This window comes from Podarcis raffonei, chromosome 3, assembly GCF_027172205.1.
Source record: "Podarcis raffonei isolate rPodRaf1 chromosome 3, rPodRaf1.pri, whole genome shotgun sequence".
Lineage (NCBI taxonomy): Eukaryota > Metazoa > Chordata > Lepidosauria > Squamata > Lacertidae > Podarcis > Podarcis raffonei.
In genome coordinates this window covers 23958477-23983267 of record NC_070604.1, presented here as the reverse complement: position 1 = coordinate 23983267, position 24791 = coordinate 23958477, and the positions used below count along the sequence as shown (strand labels likewise).

At 40.3% G+C, this 24791-nt stretch overlaps 1 protein-coding gene across 2 annotated transcripts in view; it reads left to right on the top strand.

Annotated features, from left to right (window-relative positions):
- CSMD1 (CUB and Sushi multiple domains 1) overlaps window positions 1-24791 on the top strand; it is a 949519-nt gene that overhangs the window by 641900 nt on the left and 282828 nt on the right. For both annotated transcript variants that reach the window (XM_053380819.1, XM_053380818.1), the window contains exons 8-10: window positions 4265-4352; window positions 16186-16310; window positions 20863-20984. In XM_053380819.1, coding sequence (XP_053236794.1) covers window positions 4265-4352; window positions 16186-16310; window positions 20863-20984 — 335 coding nt within the window. The remainder of the gene's footprint in view (window positions 1-4264; window positions 4353-16185; window positions 16311-20862; window positions 20985-24791) is intronic.

Genomic DNA, 24791 nt, shown 5'->3' with positions numbered 1-24791 from the left:
AAAGCTGCCAAATGGGAAAGGACCCAACCGCTGGTGGTGAAGAAAAGGCTTTCATCCCCGGGGGTCAGAGGGTGGTATGTGGTCAGTGGACTAAGACTACTTCCCTAAATGTTCCTGGTAAATTAGAGTATTAAAGTGTGTACCTTTTACTGCAACTCATTTGTATATATTCATTTTTATATCATTATATTTTTACCCCAAAGTGACAAAAACTCTGTTCGAGAGCTGCTCCCTTGGTTCGTTTCCTGCTAAAACCATCGTTGCATGGGAATACTTTTTGTGCAGCCCTATGTCAGCTTCCACTTAAAGCTGATGAGTCATCAGTGGGAACGGCTGGAGCTAAGGAACAGGAAAGCGGTAGTTAGTCTGTTAGGCGAAGTAACTACACATGGATTGCTAGTGTTTGGTGCTTTACATTTAATGTGTCTCTGTGATGTAAAAGCAGCTCCACCCTATGCTGACAATTGGGTGAAGCCTGTGAATATTCTAAAAATATTCAAAAGAGCCATTGTGGTGTAGTGGTTAAGAGCAGTGGACTCGTAATCTGGTGAACCGGGTTCGCGTCTCCGCTCCTCCACATGCAGCTGCTGGGTGACCTTGGGCCAGTCACACTTCTCTGAAGTCTCTCAGCCTCACTCACCTCACAGAGTGTTTGTTGTGGGGGAGGAAGGGAAAGGAGATTGTTAGCCGCTTTGAGACTCCTTAAGGGGAGTGAAGGGCGGGATATCAAGTCCAAACTCTTATTAAAAGCTGGGTAACAAAAAACCAAACTTGGAACTTGGCTTGAGAAAAGTAGTTTCGCGTCCGACTTTATCTGTACAGTATGTTTATGTCATGTGACAAAGACACATGAGAGCAGAAGCAGCAAAGCAGGCTGGGAAGTGCTGGGACTGCACAATCATTTGGGCCTACTAAAGTTATTCAGGCCTAACTGCTAGATGTTGAGTCACTCTGACATGTGACTTAGCAGGCAGTTTCACTTTGTGCTCTCTGTAAGATGTCAGTCAGAGTCAGTCTGCCTCAGCTGTGAGCAGAGTCAGTATGTAATCTCAGTCAAACTGTTTGGAACCATGTTGTTTATGAAGAAGTTTATTTTAATTCAGTAAAGCTTTTATTCTTTAAAACTCTGCATTATTAATTTACGCTGTGCATCAGTTTAAGTTAAATGTTGATTTTTAATCCATATGAAAATATTATTTTTGGTGGTTTCTCAACTCTCATGTTGTCATAATTTCTGCCACTTGAAGACAGATACTGCTAAAGGGAAGAAAAGTATTTTGTATAAATACAGAGGGGGGAAACACACACACACACACACAAACGCGTTCTGATTCACTAGCTGGGAAAGATAGGGGAGAACAGTTTATATTCTGTGCCTTTTTGAATTAATAGCCTAGCCAAGGCAAAGATTTGTGGAGATTTGTATGCTGAAATGTACTGTAATGAATGCAATTTTCAGTTTTATGGGGGAAGTAATACTTGCGGCCAGCAATTTGGCACTTAGAACACGAGCTTTCTATTTGCAGGTACGTAGATTATATTACAGTGACTAACAAAATTGAGATATTAAAGTCTTAAAGCAACACATTTTCAACTTCTGTCATCTTCCTCTTTTCACAAGTGTGCATGTATGTGTCTCTGTGTGTGCATATATATGTGTGTGTGTGTGTGTGTGTGTGAGAGAGAGAGAGAGAGAGAGAGAGAGAGAGAGAGAGATACGCCAAGCCTTTCATCTGTTGCCTGTGAATTGTGATGCCTTTGGAACAGACAGAATTAATTTCTTTTATCTCTTGATTGTACATAACCTGTTTGTCGTCATGCTTCCCCATCACCTCTGCCAACTTGACAAAAACAAACATACCTAGTCATATTGCCTTATCACATTTTTAAACCTATCACTGCTTTGAAACAAAAACCGTATTTTACACCTACTCTCCCATAAATTCTCAATTCAAATGCTGTCATCTATTATAACCCATGTGGACATTTCTAATTCATTTTGCACAATGAAATCATTCTAAGTTGGTACATGTGGGTTCTTAAATCCCTGCCTGATCACCAAGTGTCTTCATGGAGATCAATAAGGTTTTCAGATCCACCATGATTTGTTGATCTTATTTGCAGGGCAGTGTCACAATAGTGTTGGGCACATTTAAATCCCATTTGTTTTAAGCAAGAATAGTAATAATTTGATGGAGAATTGTGTTTGTCCTTTTGAGTATTATATGTACAATTTTTCAATTTTGAATTGTGTGGGTTTTGGTTTTTTAAGTATAATATGAACACAAGTCAAAATATCCAGGGCCATGTATCAAAAAATGAGTAGAATGAGAGGTTCCAAGATTGGCTCAAATTCCTACCAAAATTTCCGAATGTCCCCTATGTCCATTGGAGTCTTTCTCACCCCATGTTTCGGAAGATCTGAAGTCATCTAAAGTGAGTTCTAGTGCTAGTTGGATAGTTGCCTTCCCGACTGTGTTAAAATATTTTTATTGTATTGTTACTACCCATATTTCTTTGTTTCATTCTTCTCTGCTTTAAACATTAATTGATTTTTCTAAAAACAACAACTGTAATCTTGTTTAAGTATCTTGGCATGAATAGGCAGGATGAAAATTGAGTGACAAGATAAATGGATAGTGAGTCATACCTAGTTTTGCCCCTCCGCTGATGGAATTATCTTTGACCCAACAGAGGCTTGGAAGGGGAGGAAAGTTAATTTTCACAAATCCTCCCCTCCCTTCCGCATCTCACCAGGGCACATGCCATGCTATTCCAAGGGCTCCTCCAACTCTCTGGAGCAGATTTGGGGGGCATAGGGGAATCATTTCCTTTCCCCCCCTCAATGGAAGCCTTTGCTGGATTAAAGAGCCTTCTGTAAATGGAGAGATACAATTGTATATAATCCAATATATATTGATCTGATTGAAACCAAGGCAGCTGTCAGCACAGGGATGACTAGCCAGAGATCACAATTATTTGCACTGGTGAATTTATCAGCAAAACAATGTCCGTTGAAATGCAGTGCCAGAATGGAATCACAGCACTGATGAAGCAGTAAAGTCATCCCTGTTCTAAGTACTTATATATATATATATTTGGCAGCACATGAAGTTTTCGGACTGATCAAGCAGATGCCAAAAGTCAGGTTCCCATTATTACTTGCCAATTATTCTCAAAAGGAGTGGGTTTTTGTTACTCTGTCTGTGATCCAACTCACATCACCACTGGGGACATGGTGACTACTTAATCCAATGTTTACACTGGCTCCCTGCTGTTAGTGAAAAATGTGTGGAAGACCTGAGTCTATACTATGAGAAATGAGTCTAAAAAGATGCTCCAATGCATTTAAAACATCTTTGTAAGAGGTTAAAAAAGAAACGAAAGAGAGGGAACTTGAAAGAAGGATGATACAGTAAGTCCATAACTTAGGCACATTTAAGATGTGCACATTTGCTTTGCAAATATAAAAATAAAAGGGGATGGAAAGGGAGGTTATCCATGAAAAAAGACTTTGGCAAAACTTCCTAAATTATTTGTACAGAAACAAAGATGGCTTCATTAAACCATGCGGTTTAAACTTGAACCATCCAGTTTAGGCCTCTTTACTGGTAATCCTTCATCCCAAGGTGAGGGGGTGTGACTTAACTAAACCTAGCAGGACAGCTTTCTCTGTGATCTTTACCCATTCATGCATTAGAATTAAGCATGTTGGTTTTATGAAGCTGATTTATCCCACATAAAGTTTCTCTCATACATTATCTAGTTGTAATCCCCATGAAAGGTATTAATATCCCCTATGTAGCAGGTGGCAAAATGGAGTGTGAGTGATAAACATCTAAAGCAAGATTTGTTTCCTTTGTAATTCCTATGCATTTTTTAAAAAAGGAACAAATAAGTATTTTTTTTCTTGCAAAGCAGACAAGCCACAAAATGTATAATCTACCAGCTACCTCCCCCTATTAACCAGGCTAGAATTAATAGAACTTTTAAGAGTGTGCAGGATAAATTTATATCGGAATGAGCACCAAAACAACAAGCCTCCATAAAAATTGCATGTAGGAGTGGTTATGAAATCGAGCAACTCTATTGCATTTTTATCCTATATGGATTTTTTTAAAACCTTCTTCTCCTTATCCACTCAGGCATTTTAACTTTACGACTTTACCTCCCTGAAGTTGTATTTAAAGTATATTGCAAAGACAGTCGCATATTAATCTTCCCAAACTTAACTGTTAATTCTTTTTTTTTCTGTCTTCTACAGTGAGTCAAGGTGGGGACGCAGTTGCATCAGACACATGTCCTGATCCAGGTGTTCCTGAAAATGGGAAAAGGACAGGCTTGGATTTCCGGTAAGAGTTTTATACGTTTGACTTAAAAAAAGTGGAAAATTTAATATGAGAAGAGTGTGCTCAACTTGAAGTTAGAATTCCTCATAAAAAGTGCTTGTTCCTGTAGCTTAGTCACAGTAAAATTTGGATGCAGTAACTTGGGGGTTAGGGCACCTCCCCACATGGACTTGCCACTGGTGGATCTCAAAGTGAACAGGCAATTGCATGTGAGCAAGATCTCCAGTGTGCCCTGTTCACAAGGGAGATTCTGCGCACAGGCAGCTTCCTTGACTTCTCTGTATTGATGCCAGGCTGCAAATATGCTGCAGTCATTTAGAATGTCTCCATACACATGTTTGCTATGCATTTCTCTTAGCCCAAGGGTACTTACATTATAATGGTTCTGGTAGCCTACAGATTAGACTATTGCAATTGGCTCTGTGTGGCACTTTGCTTGAAGGAAGTCCAGAGGTTGCAACTTGTGCAGAATTCAGCAGCCCAGAGATTGGCTGGGACATTTACCCTGAAACAGCTGCAAGGGTTGCCTGTCTGCTTCTCAGACCTTACTGTGAAGGGTGGGTAACAGTTTGGCTATCTAGCCATCTTACAAAAATAGTAGCATGCCCAAAACTGCAACTCTTGGGGCACTGAAGGAATGACAGCTCCTATAACCTTTTTCTAGGGCTGATAATTACATCATAACAATACCTGGATGAATTAAGCTGCATCTGTTGGTGAATAGTGTGTACACAGTTCCAGATGGGAATAGTGTCCCATTAATTATGTCAGATATTCAGAGCTGTCAGGGAACTGCCATCAGCTCAGAGGTGAGAGGTGGAAGGGCAGTTGTGTTACAGGGAGCCTCCGAAGATTGTGCGAAGCAGCTCTTCCTCCAGCGAGGAGGGAGTGGGGAAGGGATGCAGAGATCAGAAGATGCTAGAGAGAGCTGCAACACGGAGCCTGAGCAAAGTGGAGGGGAGGCAAGTCCCCCTTTGCCAATGCCCACTCTGCGTAGTAGGTTTGCGCACAGAGAAGAGAGGAGAAGGGTGGGGATCAAATGACTTTTATGCTGGGGAAGGTATAAGGACCGCCCACTCACAGATTCTGCTAGCGACTGAGCAAACATGGACTTGAGACGCTCTGCACTGTAAATGGTTTTGTACAGATAATAAAGCCTGGAAAAGACAGGTTGGAGTTTTACCTGTTTGCTCTCAAGCAACCACACCGGCATATGACAAGAGCCATAAGTCAAAGTAAAGGGTTGGAGAGGGTTGGGAGCATTTGTTTTGTGATGGTTTTAAGACTAGATAATAAACAAGTATTGTTCTAGAATCTATATTGCATGCCTTGAACAATATTTTGCACGCCATGATACCCCCTATTAAAATAAAGTGCCTACATTGCTGAACTACATAGGGTGGTGGTGATTCATATAATATCAGATATGCTACTTTGAAGTATGACATACCTAGAAAAGCTATGCACCCACCAAGGCACTTGCTGCAATTGCCGACTCTGCCATGGGAACAGGCACAAAACCCAACAGCCTTAGTAATGGATGTGGAGCAATGTAATAATAATGGCACTGCAGAGCAGGAGAGAAACCTTGAATTAGGAACTGGGTCTCAAAATGGTTCTACCTGGGGATTTAAACCAGAGATTGGGAAACTGTGGCTATCCAAATGTTGCCAGATTCACCTCCCATCAGCTCCAGGCAGCATAGCCAATGGTGAGGGATGATGGAAGTAGAAGTACGAACAGCAGGATCCCCATTCCTGGTTTAAAACATCCCTTTTCCTACATTTAGTTTCATTCTGGAAGTCATGGTGTGTGGGGGGGAATAATCTGTTTTATCAAGTCAAAAGTTCTTTCTCTCCCTCTCTCTCTTTTGGAAAACCAGTACAGTGGTACCTTAACTTAATTAGTTCCGGAGGTCCGTTCTTAACCTGAAACCGTTCTTAACCTGAGGTACCACTTTAGCTAATGGGGCTTCCCGCCACCGCCACACAATTTCTGTACTCAGCCTGAAGCAAAGTTCTTAACCTGAGGTACTATTTCTGGGTTAGCGGAGTCTAACCTGAAGCGACTGTAACCTGAGGTACCACTGTAATGGTGTATGTAAAATTTGTTCTACCTATGTATATTTCTGTAAATTTGGGGAAGCTCTTTAGATTTCCTGCCTGCATCATGCCAATTTATTTTGTTGCAATCACAATGCCTCAAAGGCAGATTTGACGAGTTGCAACTTTCTTTATTCATCCCGCTAAGCAGGAAAATAGAACAGTCTTTTTAATCAAACAGTTTTCTTCAAAAAGCTAGAAATCACTCCTTCAACAGGAGGGGAGAAGAGGTAATTTGGAATAATTTCATAAGCTGCAAAAAAGGACAGTTTCACCAACAGAGATGTTACCAACTTCTGTAGTGTCTTCCACTTTTCCTATGTATGTGGAGTGTTGGCATATAGGGCAAAGGGAAATTATAAAACCCATATCCTCTTCCCAGGTGCTAAAGATATGTGTTGGAGCAAACCAGTGTGAGAGCAAACGAGGACAGATCACAAATCAATGGCAGAGCACATGGTTTGCATGCAGGAGGTCACAAGTTCAGTTCCTGGCACCCTCAGATCATCTCAGATGATGATAAAGACTTCTGCCTGAGACGCTCTGAGCTGCTGACAAGTTAACAAAAGCAGCACTTAGCCAGCTATCTAAAGCATCTTCATATGTTCCATAGAATTGCTAGTGTGCCCTGGAACATAAATAATGAAGGGTTTATATGAGACCTAATTAGCTGCTCCCTGCAGCTGCATCAAGTTCCAGCATCACCTCCTTTAAATCAGGTTCTACTGAACCACTCTGCCTCATTCTTCCATCAGCTCTTATTCTATAATTCAGTCATTTGCAAGGCTGAAATACTACTTACCTTTGGAGAAGGTTGCCCATTGCATCTCAGCATGGATCCCTGGAAGTAGCCATATTTGGAACAATGTCTTACAAAGAAACACAGGGCATGGTCTTTTGTGAGATTGTGATTCTTACCACAGGCAATACCGGAGGACTGCTTGAAGTGAGTGAAACAAGTCAGTATAACTCGGGGTGCTTCCAGGTGGCCTGATTACTCACACAAAATTGGGCTTCTTTCTTACAGTTATCCTGTTGCTTTTCAAGCTACAAAAAGCCCAGTACAAAAATCCAGGGAAAACCGCAGCAGGAAGTGCAGAATATTTTTTTTATAAGATATTTATTAAGATTTTTTATAATATTACAATAAAAAAATAACAAAAATACAGAATAAAGAAACTTTTTTTTAAAAAAACACACATAAATTTTCAGTTGCTTATTTTCTTTTAACTTGTTTCCTCATACCTCCCTTTTTTGTATTCCACCCCAAATTGTTAGTTCAGCAAATCCTTACCATTATATTATTACCTATTTATAATCCTTTTTTTCATATTCTCTTAAAGCATTACAGCTGGAAACCACTTAATTTCAATCCAACATCATTCTAACACTCATTAATTTTACAATATTTCTGTAGATAATCTTTAAATTTCTTCCAATCTTCTTCCACCGACTCTTCTCCCTGGTCTCGGATTCTGCCAGTCATTTCTGCCAATCCCATATAGTCCATCACCTTCATCTGCCATTCTTCCAAAGTGGGTAGATCTTGTGTCTTCCAATACTTTGCAATAAGTATTCTTGCTGCTGTTGTAGCATACATAAAAAACGTTCTGTCCTTCTTTGGCACCAATTGGCCGACAATGCCCAGAAGGAAGGCCTCTGGTTTCTTCAGAAAGGTATATTTAAATACCTTTTTCATTTCATTATAGATCATTTCCCAGAAAGCCTTAATTCTTGGGCACGTCCACCAAAGGTGAAAGAATGTACCTTCAGTTTCTTTGCATTTCCAACATTTATTATCGGGCAGATGATATATTTTTGCAAGCTTGACTGGGGTCATGTACCACCTGTATATCATTTTCATAATATTCTCTCTTAAGGTATTGCATGCCGTGAATTTCATACCTGTGGTCCACAACTGTTCCCAGTCAGCAAACATAATGTAGGAAGTGCAGAATAACACCTGTGGAGTGGCAATGTCATATAACCTACACATATACATATCAGGATTAATGCTCAATAAGCGCTTACATTGGAAAATGTATATATAAATACAATAGCCATACAATATATTCAAACACACACACGTAGCCCCATTAACAGTGACAGAAAACTTTGGCAGCACACTACCAATAAACATTCAACACACTGTGACTGTTTTGTTTTGTTTTGTTTTGTTTTCAGCTGCTTTGGAACTGCTATTGTTACACTATGAAAAATAAAATTTACAAAAAAAAACCCCTAACAATAAACAAGACAATACTCTGGCCCACTAATCATCAGATAAAAACCTCAAACACTGATCCCTCTGTATTTCAGAAGTCAGACACATATTTTTTTAAAAAAACGCTCTGCACCCAGCCCAGGATCAAGGCCAGTTGCTGCAAATAAGTGCGGGAGTGGTTCTTTTCAAAGTGTGATCCAGTGGCTCTCTTTCTGCAGGGAGAGCAGGACAGCAGCATTTAATGCAAAGCAGGGAGAGATGGCAAAGGTTTACCTGCTCTGCAGTTGTTCTGACTGCTTCTCCCTCCAGTCACTTCTGGGTTTTGTAGGTTTGTTCATGAAATTTCATAATATTTTTTGTTGTTTTACTAGGTTAAGTACGTATTTCAGTATCCCTCAGTATAAAAACTTCTGATTGTTATTGAAATCACCTGCTTGATAAATAATTACTCATACATTAGTTGTTGATTTTCTTCCTTTGTAACTTACTGCTACTGCTTGCTTGTGTTGGGTTATCGTTTCTCCTATATTTTGTATTGATCTGCAGTCTTATACTGGTTATGTGTTTTGGTGGTGTTGTTTTTTACATTCCTCGCTAAAATTGGTTGACTGGAAGTTTGAGTCCAACACAAGCTGCAGGACCGTAGGGTCTTCACCCTTGTTTTATAAACTTAACTGGGAGCCCGACTCATTTAACTTCATGTATATGATTGCATTCCTACTCCAAGCCAGGTGTTCATATTGCCCATATCATTTTCATAACTTTCCTGATACCTACATATAGGATTATCTGATCATTCTTTACTCCTAGTCCTATTTTACAAGGAAGACAGGAACAAGAGAGTGTAATGCCGTACTTTATGGTTTAAGTAAATATATTGCTCTGGTACTCCTGATCATTACAGTAGCCTGGAATTATTATTATTTTTTAGAAATACTCAGGCAGTTCAGTTCTCTTCATGCTTGCTAAGGAGTAAGCTGCATTGAACACACATTCCCTATACATGCATTATAATGCATTCAACTATAGAGGCAGAAAAATATCTCTTGGCTCTCATTATGCTTGAAACAAAATAGATTTGTTCATGCATCCAAGTTTGAAAGCATCGCCAGTGTTGTCAGAAGAAGATCAGTTGAGAAGAATGGCTGTCTCATTACATTACACTGTGTTTACATCACATAATGGCAACATCTGGCTATGGGATGGACTGGTCTACTGCTTTTGCAATTAGCTAAAGATATTTAAATGATCAATTTGATTTTGTTTCTTGAGGCAAAAATTTCCAGCTCATGTCACTTATTCGTCTGATAGAATCTTTAGGATTCTGGTGAATAAATTTCAAGTAACTGCTAGAAACTGTTCAGCTACAACGAGCAGAAGGGAAAAGTGCATCAAATCAAGATGTAGCCTTTGGACTCCTTTTGTCAAATATACTGAAACGAATTGGTCCATAACACTAAGACATGTTTTCAATCAAAGCATCCAAAAGATACATTTGTAGCCTTAAACTACTAGACATTATTAGAAGCTATGTTTGCTTTTATCTTCCATCTGCCCATAAAACCTAAAGATGAATGGGCAGGCACAAAAACTTACTAGGGGTGGGTGAGCGGAACATTAGTTATGCCCCCCAACTTAACTGAAGTAATCCTCGTCTAGCACCCCCCACTGGAACATAGACACCTCTTGGTGGATGCATGATGGAGAGCAAATCCCCTCGCCCCATCATGGCACCATATTCTGCCTCCAAGGTGGGGAATGCTTTATTTGAGGACCAGGATGGGGTGGGGGAAGAGTAACTGCTTCCAATAGCGGCTTCATCTAGGTTGCTGCTTTCCCCATGCCTTGTTAGATAACTGAGGACCCTTGCAGAGCATTGAAAGGTTAGTGCCTCCTTCTGCCTTGCATCATAGAACACATGGGCATTTCCTACTAGGGATGATGGGAAATGTTCATCTCCCAAAATGGAAATAGTTCACCATCAACCCCAATCTCTGGACCTTTGAAAGGGGAATGATTTTCATTAATGCCATGACTCAAACTAACCTGTTTGGAAGAATCACCTTCCTGTGAGCATTTTTATTTATTTTCCAAGCACATAATGCCACTTCTCAGTGAGGTAGAAATATATACAAAACTAAGGAAGGCTCTAAATGTTCCTCCTGCACAGTTTATTAATGGGAGTCACATAGAAGCATCCTATCTGAGTCTGCTCCTTAGCACTCCATCTAGCTGAACGTCATTTGCAGTCCTTGCTGTTAAGATACAACTAAAAGGGAAATGGTTGTCTTTTTAGCTTCCTTTGCACCTAAAAAAAATATCCACGCTAGTCTTTCACGGACTATGTTAACAAAAGCATTCATATTTAAAAACAACAACAACAACAAATGCTGCAGTAATTTGTTTTGAAAGCATGGCAGGCTCTAGTTTCCACCATTCTCAAGAATGAGGTACTATTTTTTGTTTTACACTTTTTTGTTTTTTAAAAAATGAAATATTTTCTGGAGTGCATGACTAAGGCAATGATTTGTTTTCATAAGTTCAAGTAATGACTCTAGAAAAAAATGCTATTGCACTTGTCAGGAGAATAATGACTGTGACTATTAGGCTGAATTGCAATACATGAGCAGGCACATTATTCAAAGGCTCTCCAAGTCTGGAGAAATATATTTAGTGAATGAAATTGATGGAAAAGGAAGAAAGTTCATTTTAAAGTCAGTCTAACCACTGCTGATTCAGTACTGACAAGTTCTTTATAAAGGTCTTGTAGTTTAAAATATAATAATGACTTGGACTTGGACGTTTCAATGCCTTTTTGTCTCTATTGTGATTTTAGCATTTTAACATTTAAAATTAAAGAATGGTTTTCATCTGGTGTCGTTCTCCCCCTTCCCCTTCTCTCTTTTGCCTTGTTCCTGTCACTTTACCTGGGAGATTGCCTCCCCATGGGTTCAAAACTAATAATGCTATTCAAATTTTATGGTGCAATGACAGCTAAACTGCTATTCAGCCCTTCACCATTACATATAGTTGCTCACATTTTTTTTTTTAATAGCAATGATATCAATCTAATACCAAGGCTGCAGTCCTGTTACACTGAATTCAGTGTGTCAGTTTTTTTTAAGGAGACAACCTAAATCTCAGCACTACGTATTGTTTTCCATAAAATGTATATAATGTGTGACAATTCCTTCTTCAAAATCCACCTTGCCTGAGGGATGTCTAAACTTGTAAAGGAATGTGCTCTGCATATATTTAGAAAGTTAGATCCTCCTAACAGAGGGTCCATGTTGTGCTCGGCCCTGAAACTCTTCCCTAACCGGCTTGTGGGTGGTGCTTGCCCTGCTCCAAGCCGGTGGTGCCACAGTTATGCCAATGGCCTTTAGCCAATCAGCAGTGTGGCAAGGTTGGGGGTTGGGGGTATTTATTTGGCAGCACGATGTTGGGACCTCCTTTTGCTTCGCGCTGCCGAACATCCACCCACCCATTAATTAGGTCGTGTTTGGCCTTGCTTTGGACTTTGGTTGGTCGCCTGTTTTGGAATGGGGGCCAGGTAGGAATTTTTCCCAATGTGGCAGATTGGCTGTGGCCACTTGGTTTTTGCCTACCTCTTAGCAATCGTCACAACTTTGTAAGGTTTGGCAGTTAGGCATTGGTTTAGGGGAATGTGGGGAGGGGAGGTGCGGCCATCACCTGCCCCTCCAATGAATAGGGTATTCCGTTAAAGGAATCCGGGGGTCTGGATCTCGTCGGAAGCCCGGAGAGGGGCTAGGGCCATGCCAGGACCCCTGGGAACCCCAGGGGTGACCACCAGTCTATATGCATTGATGGAGCTCCCCCTGCTGGTTGTTTACCCTTCCAGGCTTCCTGCAGGGTGGGGCAGGAGCCAGATATAGTTTGATACCAATGCCTAAACCAATACCAGTCACACTTGTGTATTTTAATAAAGTTGTGGTCAAAATTTGCCCATTAACATTTAAACTAAATTCTGTCTCCACTGTGTCTTTATTTCCATGGGGGATGGGTTTTGGGGCTCAAAACACAACAGCTTGCTCTATTTCCACCAGTTCATACAATCCAGATTTCAGAGTTGCCTTTTAGTTACTTTCTTTTGGGTTCATGTGTGCGTACATACACACAACACCACAACCACCAGCAGCTAATGCACACTCACTGTTTTCTCTGTTCCTCACTTGGTAAATCCTTGGGATTTATAAATAATTCACTTTTGCATAACATTTTCTTTGACTATTGGTTGCACAAGAGAGAGTTCCTGAACATGAGCAAACTGACCCGCCATCAAGCCCAGAGAATCTTGAAAGTGTTTAGCCCCATCTCCTCTTATAATACATCATATTCCTTAATATCTAACAAGGTAACGCAGTGAGCTCTGCAGGCATTTTTCTGGGAGATTGTTGCTGCTATTTTGCCCCAAAACTAGCTCCTCTAATCACTGTTCCATGTTTTAAAACAAAACTAGCAACTCTTTGATTCTAGAAAGGAGAGTGAACAAGAGACGGACAACACCTTATGCAGTCTACACAGCAAATGAAAGCTCCAATTTGTTGGGTTACAAATTATTATGAAAACAGAGCAGATAAGATCAAACGCAACAGCACAGGATCCACCTTTAAGCTGAATACACGAAAGAGTGAAGTTTATTCATCTCTGCTCCTATAATGTTAACTTTTGTAGCTTGATACTAAAGCAGATTTTCTAATTGCCAGTTGTTGATAATGACCTGCAGGGAGAAAAAAATCACTGTTCATTTCACATCATTGTATGAAAGGTCACTGAGAAGTCTTTGTTCTTGGTTTCTGTCCCCAACCCCTTCCTGGGAACACGGGGCCTCTTCAGGTACTGTCTGTCTATAAACAGCAGTTTTGCTGCTTCTGTGTGCTGATGACTGATGCCTTGAATGAACACCTGTTGCTCTAATTCTTTATTAGTTTTCTAGTCTATAATTCATAGTAATCAACTTTGAGCTCTTTGGTGAAGTATTAGGGATTGCCTACTGCTTCACAAATTGTTGTACTTAAAGGCGCAGAAGAACGTAAGCCTTTGAAACAATGAATTTCAGGCAAGGATAAATCCTGTTTGATCTTCAGCATATTCTTACATTTATCAAACTAAGAATTTTTATTATTTGTGTCTATGATATTTCTTTACCCTTAGTTATATCACAGCGGGTGGCGCTGTGGGTAAAACCTCAGCGCCTAGGACTTGCCGATCGCATGGTCGGCGGTTCGAATCCCCGCAGCGGGGTGCGCTCCCGTTGCTCGGTCCCAGCGCCTGCCAACCTAGCAGTTCGAAAGCACCCCCGGGTGCAAGTAGATACCGTATTTTTCGCTCTATAACACGCACCCGACCATAACACGCACATAGTTTTTAGAGGAGGAAAATCCGTAGGCATGCCACCTGTAGGCATTCCCTCCATAACACGCACAGACATTTCCCCTTACTTTTTAGGAGGAAAAAAGTGAGTGTTATGGTGCAAAAAATACGGTAAATAGGGACCGCTTACTAGCGGGAAGGTAAACGGCGTTTCCGTGTGCGGCTCTGGCTCTTGACCCGGAAGTGTCTGTGGACAGCGCTGGCTCCCGGCCTCTAGAGTGAGATGAGCGCACAACCCTAGAGTCTGTCAAGACTGGCCCGTACGGGCAGGGGTACCTTTACCTTTTTATATCATCCCCTTGTGCTCATACTGTCTAATATTTTGAAGAAACAATATAAAGAGCTATCACAGCACTTGCTAATATTGCTTGTTGTGATAGTAAGTAGTAATAAAGTAAGTAATAAAAGATTTAGAGCATTATTGTTGTTTTCCATAGGCATACCTGCCCAATTTGTTTATTGCATTTCACTGGCAAGTGTGATACACGTCTGACTAGTGGGGTACGAGAGCTGAAAACACATCTTGCAATCAGTGCACCCCTTTGGTTTCAGATAGTATATGGGTAAAAGGTAAAGGTACCCCTGCCCGTACGGGCCAGTCGTGTCCGACTCTAGGGTTGTACACCCATCTCACTTAAGAGGCCAGGGGCCAGCGCTCTCTGGAGACACCTCCGGGTCACGTGGCCAGCATGACGAAGCTGCTCTGGCGAGCCAGCACCAGCGCAGCACACAGAAATGCCGTTTACCTTCCCACTATAAAGCGGTCCCTATTTATCCACTTGCACTTAAGAGTGCTTTCGAACTGCTAGGTGGGCAGGAGCTGGCATTTTTACTGCTCCCAGTTCTCCCAGCACCAGTTGACATTTGATGGTGTTTCCTTGTCCTTTGAAGGCAGTTCTGTGCAGCCGGGGCTATTGCTCATCTAGATTCTTCATTCAAAATGATGCTGACCTGCTTGCTGCGTCACACGCTGCCATATCATTTCACAATCTTCCCCACTGTGTGAAACAGGCAACTCTTTCTACTGATCCAAAAGGAAAAGATGAAGAAGTTCAGAAACCTGCTGCTATATTTGGAAAAACATATGCTACTAGAAATATGTCACATTTTGCTTTTGGAAACAAAATTGTTGGCGTCCCCAACTCTATCAGTGTTCAGAAAAAGCAGAGAAGCAAATGAAGGACTGGGGACCTGTTGCTATAGTGATCTAATGAATATCTAGGCAAAAGACATAGGAGTCCTGCATGCGAGAGGCTCTGTGCCCAACACCTGCAGTCTAGTAGGATTTAAGAGTAATGACTTGATGTGAAAGGAGGGTAAATGTAGCCTTGCCGCAGAGATGTGCTGCCCTTTTAATTTAGATTTAAAAATAAAATAAAAAATAAGATTTTTACCCAGTTTCCTTCCACTGCATTTCTTTATTTCATTTATCATTTACGTATTTATCTTTATTTCAGATGTATACCTTTCCAACCCAGCCAGGAGTCTCAGATAAATGTGAATGTAATTGTTACAGCCAAAATGCTTGAAAAAGCAATTCCTTAGAAGATGTTCCCTCTGCGAGTGAAAAGCAGCCACTTTTGCAGCATCAGACAGCACCGCGTTATTTGTTCAGATTTTTATACAGCAAGGTTTGGCCTGCCAAAGCTCTCCTGGCTATGCAGCTATTTCAAGCTCACAAGCACCTTTCCTAATGCCAGGCAGTGGCAATCCAGCCTACAATCATACTTCACTTTCCATTCATTCTATTGTGCCAATTTAACACTGTGCCAATGTGTTTCTCAGGACTTCTGTCTTGAATCATAGGCAATGCTGCCATGAAAAGGATTTCTGCTAATTGGATCAGTATGTTATAGCATAGCAATATGTTTACTTTGTGTGTGTCAGTTGCCGTTTTCTTGCCTTATTTCTTCCACTTTATAAGCAGCCTATATTCCTCCTAGCTGATACTATTAACAATCTGGACACTTCCCTTACAGAGTATATCAAATGACAAATGAAATTGGTTGTATGCCTACCAGTGAGTTCAACAATAATGTTTAGTTTGTGCAATGAAGCTTAAGTGTATACTGACCTAAAGCTGAAACTTGTCTGTATTGTTAAATCCTTTCCCCAGGGTTGGTGCTAGTGTTCAGTTCAGCTGTGAAGACAATTATGTGCTCCAAGGTACGAAAAGCATCACTTGTCAAAAGGTGACAGATACGCTGGCTGCTTGGAGTGACCATAGGCCAACATGCCGTGGTGAGTAGTGTTCATTGGAGGGAAGAGGGTAGGGCACTGCAATTACTCATACCAGTTGAAGTGTGTCATAAATTGAATGAATGGTCTTATCCAATCTTGCTCTTCATCTGGGTTCTCTATTATTTTGAACATCCTTTAAGATTATGGACATGTTTGACAAAGTATGTAAACTTGAACTGTGAAGGTTTGCAGGGCTGTTTGCCCACACTGTCCTATGTATGGGCCAAAGACTCATATGTGATATGCATAATCTTTCCAGACACACACATTTTGAGCAACAAGGATCATGCACATGTCTGCTCCACGTAGATGTTAAACCAAAGAGGAAGTGATTCTAGTGCCCCTTTCCATATTCAGTATACACTTTGCTAAACAGATCTACAGGCCTTCTGTATGTCATTTGCTGCCTATTTTTTTTCAGTTCATCTTTCTTTTGGCTACACTTTTGTACTGCTGGAGCAGATCCCATCAGCCCTAGTGAGTGTGGCCTGTGGCTAAGGACAATGAGAATTGCAGTCTAATTCTGGGGCGTGTAGACTGGATTTTGGGAAGTAGGGTGGGAGTACATGTACAATAGGCATCTATTTATATTTAGTGGCAAAGCATGACTAAAGATCTTTCAGAAGAAGAAAAGAGGAAACAGTAAAGAAAGCCCAAATTTCTCGAGCTGCAACAGTTTCTCATGTCCAAGTCTCAAGAAGGTACTAATAATACACTGAGATTGTGTCAAAGACTTTGTGGGTCCAAGCACTTTTAAAAGAATTCTGAGCACAATGTTTAGTTTGACTTTTATTTGTTTGTTTGTTTGTTTAAAAACATTTCTAAACTGCTTAATATTTAAAAGTCTCTTAAGTGTTTCACACAAAAAAAATACAGTATAAAAACAATTAAACAGTAACAGCCTCCCCCCATAAAACAGCATTCTAAGAACAGATTAGAAACAGGAATTCAGTAAGAATGGGGTCTAATCTTATGGGTGAGGAAAAGATGATGCTTTATGGAAGGCAGAGGGGAACGGCATTCCAGAGTGCAGTGTCAGTGGCAGAAAATTCTATAGGGCTATGAGTAAAAGTTTCCCAGGTGAACTAAGTGGTATTACAGGGCTATATGGGGATAGGCATTCTTTCAGGCAACCTACAACCAAGTTATTCACAGATTTGAACATTGGTAACAAGTTCTTGAATGTGGCTGGGGGACTGACTGACAGCAGTGTGATGCCTTTAATATAGGTGCAAAATATGTACACCTGGTGCTCTCAACAACTTGGCCACAGCATTCTGCACAGCTGTAGCTTCTGGAACACTTTCAAGGAAAACACGATATAGAATGCATACTATTACTCCAGGTGTGTGGTCACCAACACACCAGCATCCATATATTATCCATATAGTGAGATGCATCATGCAGTTCTTCAGAGGGAAGATCTGTCTTATATCAGTCAGTAATTACTGTGTTTCAGTTCTAAGACAATATTCATAATTACAACTGTTACAGTATGCCAAAATTTAAAATTAATCCATTCTGACTTTCTTTTAGGCTATACTTGGGGGGGGGGGAATATGTTTCTACCATGTAAATCACAGATAAGTACTATTTTACAACTTTGATCTTCACTGAAGGATCACTAACACTTTAAGTAATTAGCTGACTTGATCTAATTCATCCTCTTGGTCTTATAAGGAAACAAACTGCAAGGGAGAATATTGATTCTTGGCTTGAGTTATGCTTTTGATTCTGGCATTTGTGCCAATCTCATTCTAGAGAAGTTAGCCAAAAGCTGCATCAGCTCATTACTTACAGAAATTGAAGCAATATTACTATCTTGCTGTCACCTGAACAAGTGCCACGACTTTGTGTAATTATAGACATGATGCTTTTTCTAATTGAGCATACTTTACAAACAGCACAAAAACATCTATTACAAAGCTTCACAGTGTGAGTAGCTGCCAGTTATAAAACTCATGTGAATGAATGAAGCCATGGATAATTTACCATTTGTTTCAAATTGTCCAATTCATGGATGTTTTAAGAAGCATATGGTGTAGTCCGTTGAAAGTGTGCACTGTACAGCACTGATATAGAATGGATAACAATCATATCAAGTAGTTCTGTACTAACTTTCACACTGTAATCAATGAGGATTAAGTATGGCAACATAATGCTGGTATCCTTTGTTCAAAATGACTGTACAAAATAAATGAGATTTATCAATTGGAAACACATGGATGTAAGATTGCTGTTAATTATAACATTGCAGTCTCATTTGCATAACTGAGACTCCTCACATTTTTATCACCTCATATTTTCAGTTTATGATAATATATGCATTCACATTTAAATAGATCCCAGCTAGGTATCATATGGGGACGCAGGTGACGCTGTGGTCTAAACCACTGAGCCTAGGGCTTGCCGATCGGAAGGTTGGTGGTTTGAATCCCCGTGATGGGGTGAGCTCCCGTTGCTCGGTCCCAGCTCCTGCCAACCTAGCAGTTCAAAAGCACATCAAAGTGCAAGTAGATAAATAGGTACCGCTCTGGTGGGAAGGTAAACGGTGTTTCCGTGCACTGCTCTGGTTTGCCAGAAGCAGCTTAGTCATGCTGGCCACATGACCTGGAAAAACTGTATGTGGACAGATTGGGGATTCTAAAATTTTCAACTCCTTGGACACATTTGAAAAAGATGAAAATTACTGAGGCCCACTCAGTCACAAAATAGTGGTTCAAGGGCAGAGCCAGTCAAAAAGTGATGGGCAGAGGTGCAGTTTGGCATGATGAGCTGGTAACCAGTGCCATCATTTTTAATTGAGATCTAATCTCTCTTTGGAAATTGTAAATTCTTTGCTACGGTGATTTCCTTGTGGCAAGGAATTTGTAATTCAGCCTCCCCATTCAAGGCAGAATTCAAGGTGGCTATTTATTATATATCTTCCTCCCCACACCTCCATTTTTTACTCAAGTATTTTTTATTAAGCTGTTGTTTCTCTATCCCTTTTATACAACTCATAGCTTGTTCCTGCAAAACTACCAATTTTTTTTTATCTGTCCTTCCTGCTCCTTCTACATTCACTTCTTTCCCCCTATAACAGCTGCCTTCTCGTCCCTTCCTCTATGTTTCCATTATGACTAATTACCATGTGGAAAGATCAACCTTTTGTTTCTTCTAATGTCCTTCAATATCTCTAGACCATCCCCCCCCCCCCCCGCTCCTTGTTCTTCTCTGTCTCCCAGTTATCATTACTGTGTACCACTTTATCTATGACCACACAGGCTCAAACACACAAGCCAGCAATTTAGTTCTCAGTGGTGGTGCTTTCTGTTTCACCTCAACTGGTGAAATGGGACATGCCACCTCGTACAGTTTTATTGTATTTATGTCATATTTCTGTAAAACACTTAGAGACTTTTAAATATTAAGCAGTTTAGAAATGCTTATAGATAAATAAAATTAAAATTAAAAGTTGAAGTCAAAAAGAAGAGTAATCTTGTGGTTTTGGAAAAAAGAAATTTGTGCCAATTTCAACATATGGCCAGATTGTTTATCAGTATGTGTGTCCTAAAATTTATTTTTAGAGGGTTTGAACCTGAACAGAGTGTGATGCAATGTCAGTGTATTGTTAGCACATTCACAAGACTTGGATGTGAGAAACAAAAGCAGCTTGTGAAATTAAGATTTTCTTTCATGTTTACTTTTTTCTTCTGAAAAAAACACACCAATCAGTTAAGTTTTGCCTCCTAATAATGATATATCCCTATTGTACATGAATCCTCCCTGTCTTTTAGGATACCATTTTATCGTTTTTAAGATGTATTTTTGTAAAACACTTAGATAATCTTAAATATTAAGCAGTTTAGAAATGCTTTTAAATAAATGTCTCACCATGTAGAAAAAGACTTGCTCAGTTTGCGTATTTAATTAAAATGTATGTAAGCTTCTGAAATACTCCATATTTATAACCAGGCATAGGTCTCCAAGCAGGGATAATATAAATACATTTGTGTTGTGCTCTATTACATATTGTCTTTAGATTGTTCTGAAAATGAAGCATCATTGCAACAAAAATATAGCAATGAATGGAGAAGATGTGGAGTATGCGCAACAAGAAAACACACACACACACACACACACACACACCAGCCTCACCCAACCAAATGTTCTCAGGTGTTCTTGGACTGCAGATCCCATAATCCTTGACCTTTTGCCATGCTGGCTGAGGCTGATGATAGTTGTAGCCCAAAACATGTGGCAGCCACTATGTTGAGGAAGCTGAAGTACTCATTCATTCTACAAAATCATCCCCATCACCTAATAGTTTTGAAAACAAACAAAAATCTGTGTGAAATGCATGCATTTTGCTATCCACTGTTTCACTGCCACTAGAATCATTATGAATTTTGCCACTGATGTCAATGTTATTAAGAGGTACGTTGTACACCTGCCCTTGGTAGGTGGTGGCAGTCGGTTTTCTTCTTTTAATTTTGTTTGCCAATTTGCCTTGAAATAAATCTCCATGTCTGAAGCTTACCCACTGCTTTGATGCTTTTTATGCTTCTAGCTAGAACATGTGGTTCCAACCTCCGTGGACCAAGTGGTATCATCACATCGCCCAATTATCCCGTTCAGTATGAGGACAATGCACATTGTGTGTGGGTTATAACAACACTTGATCCAGGAAAGGTATGCTTCCTCACTTTGTAGGCTTTCAAATGATTACATAGAGTTAATTGAGGCTTGCTTGCTTTTTTAAAAAGAACATTTTTTCTTTTCTTTTTTTAAAAAAGAGCATGCTGTAATTTATTGTCCGCTAGTTTTTACTTTGATAAACTACAGCAGTGTAAGTGGCATTTGAACAGTATTGACTGCAAATTGTGTGGGTTTGCTATCAAATCCAATATAATAATAAAAAATACAGAGGGGGAAAATATCTTTATTCATTGTTTTGTTCATTATTTCTGTCTCTTGTGAGGCATGGTAATAATGGAAATTAAAGTTAGTATTTTGTATTTTCCATTCCAGTACTTTTTGGTCCTAATATCAAAATGTATAATAAACTTGAATAATTGGTTTCAACACCCCAAAGTCTAACTGGTTTGCATGCAATAACAGACATTTTGGTTCATTAACATGGCTAAAATAATTTAATAATCAGTATTTTTTTATTTTTACTGAGTCCGTCTGTAGGAAGCAATTTGTTTAAAGATCATGGTTTTATGATAAATAAGATGGAAGGATCTGAATCCATAAGGGCTGACTATAAATAACTGAAATAAATAAATAATATGTGTGTTAAACTCGCATGTGTGACACAACATAAGAGAAGAATTTCTGCAAGATCAAAGTTCTAAAGAGACAAAGGTGATATAATTTCAATAATTCATAAAATTAGTGTAAGGTTTCTACTGTAACTAAATGTGTTTTAAATAATAATTTTTATTTCAAATTGGATCATTCATCAAGTGTGTTGCCAATCAAGAGAGTAGTAAAGTTGTGACAAGGTGGGGAATATAATTTCATGCTCATATGTTTGCTGCTTCTGTAGAAATATTTAGAATATCAGTACTTGTCCTCAGTAAATGTTTTTCATTTTGCTTTATTTCTCAAATCTCCTGTGGTGTCACAGAGATAGGTTTTGGAATGTATGCCTGTCAATTCAAGAAGTTCTCACATGTGGGAAGTAAGGACTAGAAGTGTGGTTTCAAAACTCGTTTCCCCTATAGATCACTTGACAAATTCTGAGTAAAAGGCGAAAGATTTATACGATCTGAAGATAAGCCAGTTTATGACTTGACAAATTATGAGAATCTCAGTGGAATGAATTTTTGTTGTTTTTTTCTGCATAACTCACATTTTAATAACTGTAGCAATGCTTCTTGGATGTTCCTTTTCTTGTGAGCAAAGTTCTGTGAAGTTGGGTATAACATTTGCCATATGAAGCCTCAGGTCAAATTCAGGATTCATCCGCCTTCTGTACTTGGATGTATGGTGATTATCCTTTCCGCAGACCGCACAAATGAACGTTGTGAATCACCAGTAGTTTCAGCAGATTTCAGTTTGAGAACCTTTTGCTAGGCAAAAAAAAAAAAAAAAAAGGATTGAAACCAATGGAGATGTATCTGTATTTTTTATTTATTTTTTTGCTGCACATGCAAGTCTACCATGTTTGGCAGGCAAGGAATTTGCTGCTCTCCATGTGACTCTAAAATTGAGATCATTTTGCGGGGAGCATATTCTTGTCCCGATGTTCGAAAAACTGTGATGGGAGGGAGAGTCAGCACTACTATGTAAGGCACCACTATCCACTTGTTCCCTAGTCAGTCTTCTCTGGTGCTGTGCCCCCTCTCACTGATCAGTGTGGCCTTTGCCTAGTAGTTGCAGGACTGAGTAGGGGGTTTTTAGGGGTTCCCTGATTGGTAGACCCCTCTTTTTTTCACCTGTTCCATGCTGCGCATCTTAGGCTGTAATTTGACTGATTGATTTTGGCCATGGCTGGCAAGACATGTGTACAGGAAATCACAGGTGTGCTGGGGGGCACCTGTAAGGTGAGGCATGGTTCCAACCCATGTCAATGCTGACTGGCTAAGGTGCATTACAACTTGGACACCCCTTCAGGCTGTAGGACATACCTCAATGAATGCCAACTGATCTGGTGGGGCTGCCCCCTTGGCTCCTCTGCAGGATCAGGCCAACTGGCTGCCAGGTAGATCTGCCCTTTCACAGCCATTTGGCAGTTTGTTAGTTGGCTTAATTTGCACTGCCTACACTATTAAGCAGCTCTTTCTCTGCCTTTTGCAGATTTGTTATTAATCAAGCTATGACCCTTTAAGCCCATTCTGGTTGTCACACATGTTTACTGCAGTAGGGAAAGGGCAATCCGTTTATCGCTGCATTGTATGGCTTTTAGCATTACCTTTGTCTCTTGCAATACATTTCCCCATCTCAGTTTTACCCATATCCTGGTTAATTCCTCTGTTTGTTTTGCAAGCTTCCATCATTCATCTTTCCCAGTGCTCTACTTTCTTAGTAAAATGGGAAATCTGCTGTGCTTTGTTGAGATGAGAAACCTATTTCAAAAATAGTCCCTAGTGTGCTGCAAGTGTATCAAGTTGAAAAGGGGAACAAAAAATCTAATAAAAATTGGCAGTTTCATAACATGAAAGACAACTTGATTCACTTCTGAATGAGGTTAGAGGACTATTATCTTTTCATTGTCCTTGAAGTACCATTCCTGTATATTTGGTAGAAGGTTTGCTGGATCAGGCACTGTGAGCCTGGGCCATCAGGGCATGGGGTGTGCAAAGGAAAAAAGAATGACAAGACCAATAGCATGGGATCAAATGGCCACAACTTTATTGATTACAGATGTCAGTAGGATTTGGCATAGGCATTGGATGTGTATCCTGAATCACCCAGCCTGTCTGCTGGGTGATTATTCCTTTATGGTTGATCCTAGGTTTTAGGATTGCCGTATGATGCAAATCAGGGATGCAGGTGGTGCTGTGGGTTAAACCACAGAGCCTAGGACTTGCCAATCAGAAGGTCGGCGGTTCGAATCCTCGTGACAGGGTGAGCTCCCGTTGCTCGGTCCCTGCTCCTGCCAACCTAGCAGTTTGAAAGCACGTCAAAGTGCAAGTAGATAAATAGGTACCGCTCCGGCGGGAAGGTAAACGGCGTTTCCGTGCGCTGCTCTGGTTCACCAGAAGCGGCTTAGTCATGCTGGCCACATGACCCGGAAGCTGTATGCCGGCTCCCTCGGCCAATAAAGTGAGATGAGCGCCGTAACCCCAGAGTCGTCCACAACTGGACCTAACGGTCAGGGGTCCCTTTACCTTTATGACGCAAATCAATTCTAGGTAATCCCTCCAGGACACCATATTGGGAAGTTTTATGGCCCAAAATAACTTCCCATAAAATGCCTGTTTGGGCATTGGACAGAATACATCCCCCTGGACCCCTTTAACAAGGGATCCTGAAAAACTGACCAATGTACTAGAGGTACTACTCTGAGCCACCCCCTTTTTCAGACTTAGAGTCCAACCCAGTGCCCTTTTCTGCCAATAAGTTGTGACAATTGCTATGAGGTTGGCAAAACCTCCTGAATAGGCCCAATTTGTCTGCAGATAAAACTCCTTCCTGGCCTCGAATACAGTGACCAAATACTTCCATAGCAAGGTCTATCACACGTCTCACCCATTTCCATTCAAAATGGCAAAACTTTTGGGTGGGTGGGGGGACAAACGTCCAATGTGTTAACTACACTGCTGAGTGTGAGTGGATACCTTACACTCAGCTTGAAAGCATATTTCCAAGACTACACTTGCCTTCAGGGTGATAGAAAACTGTGTCCTGCCTCCCACCATTTCTCAATCTAAAGCATTATTCAACATCTAATTCTGGGGTATTAGAGATATTGTTTCAGTTTTTCATATAATTTTGCAGAGACCCTACTGTCTTTATTAAATCCAATAAAACTATGTGGTTCAAGTG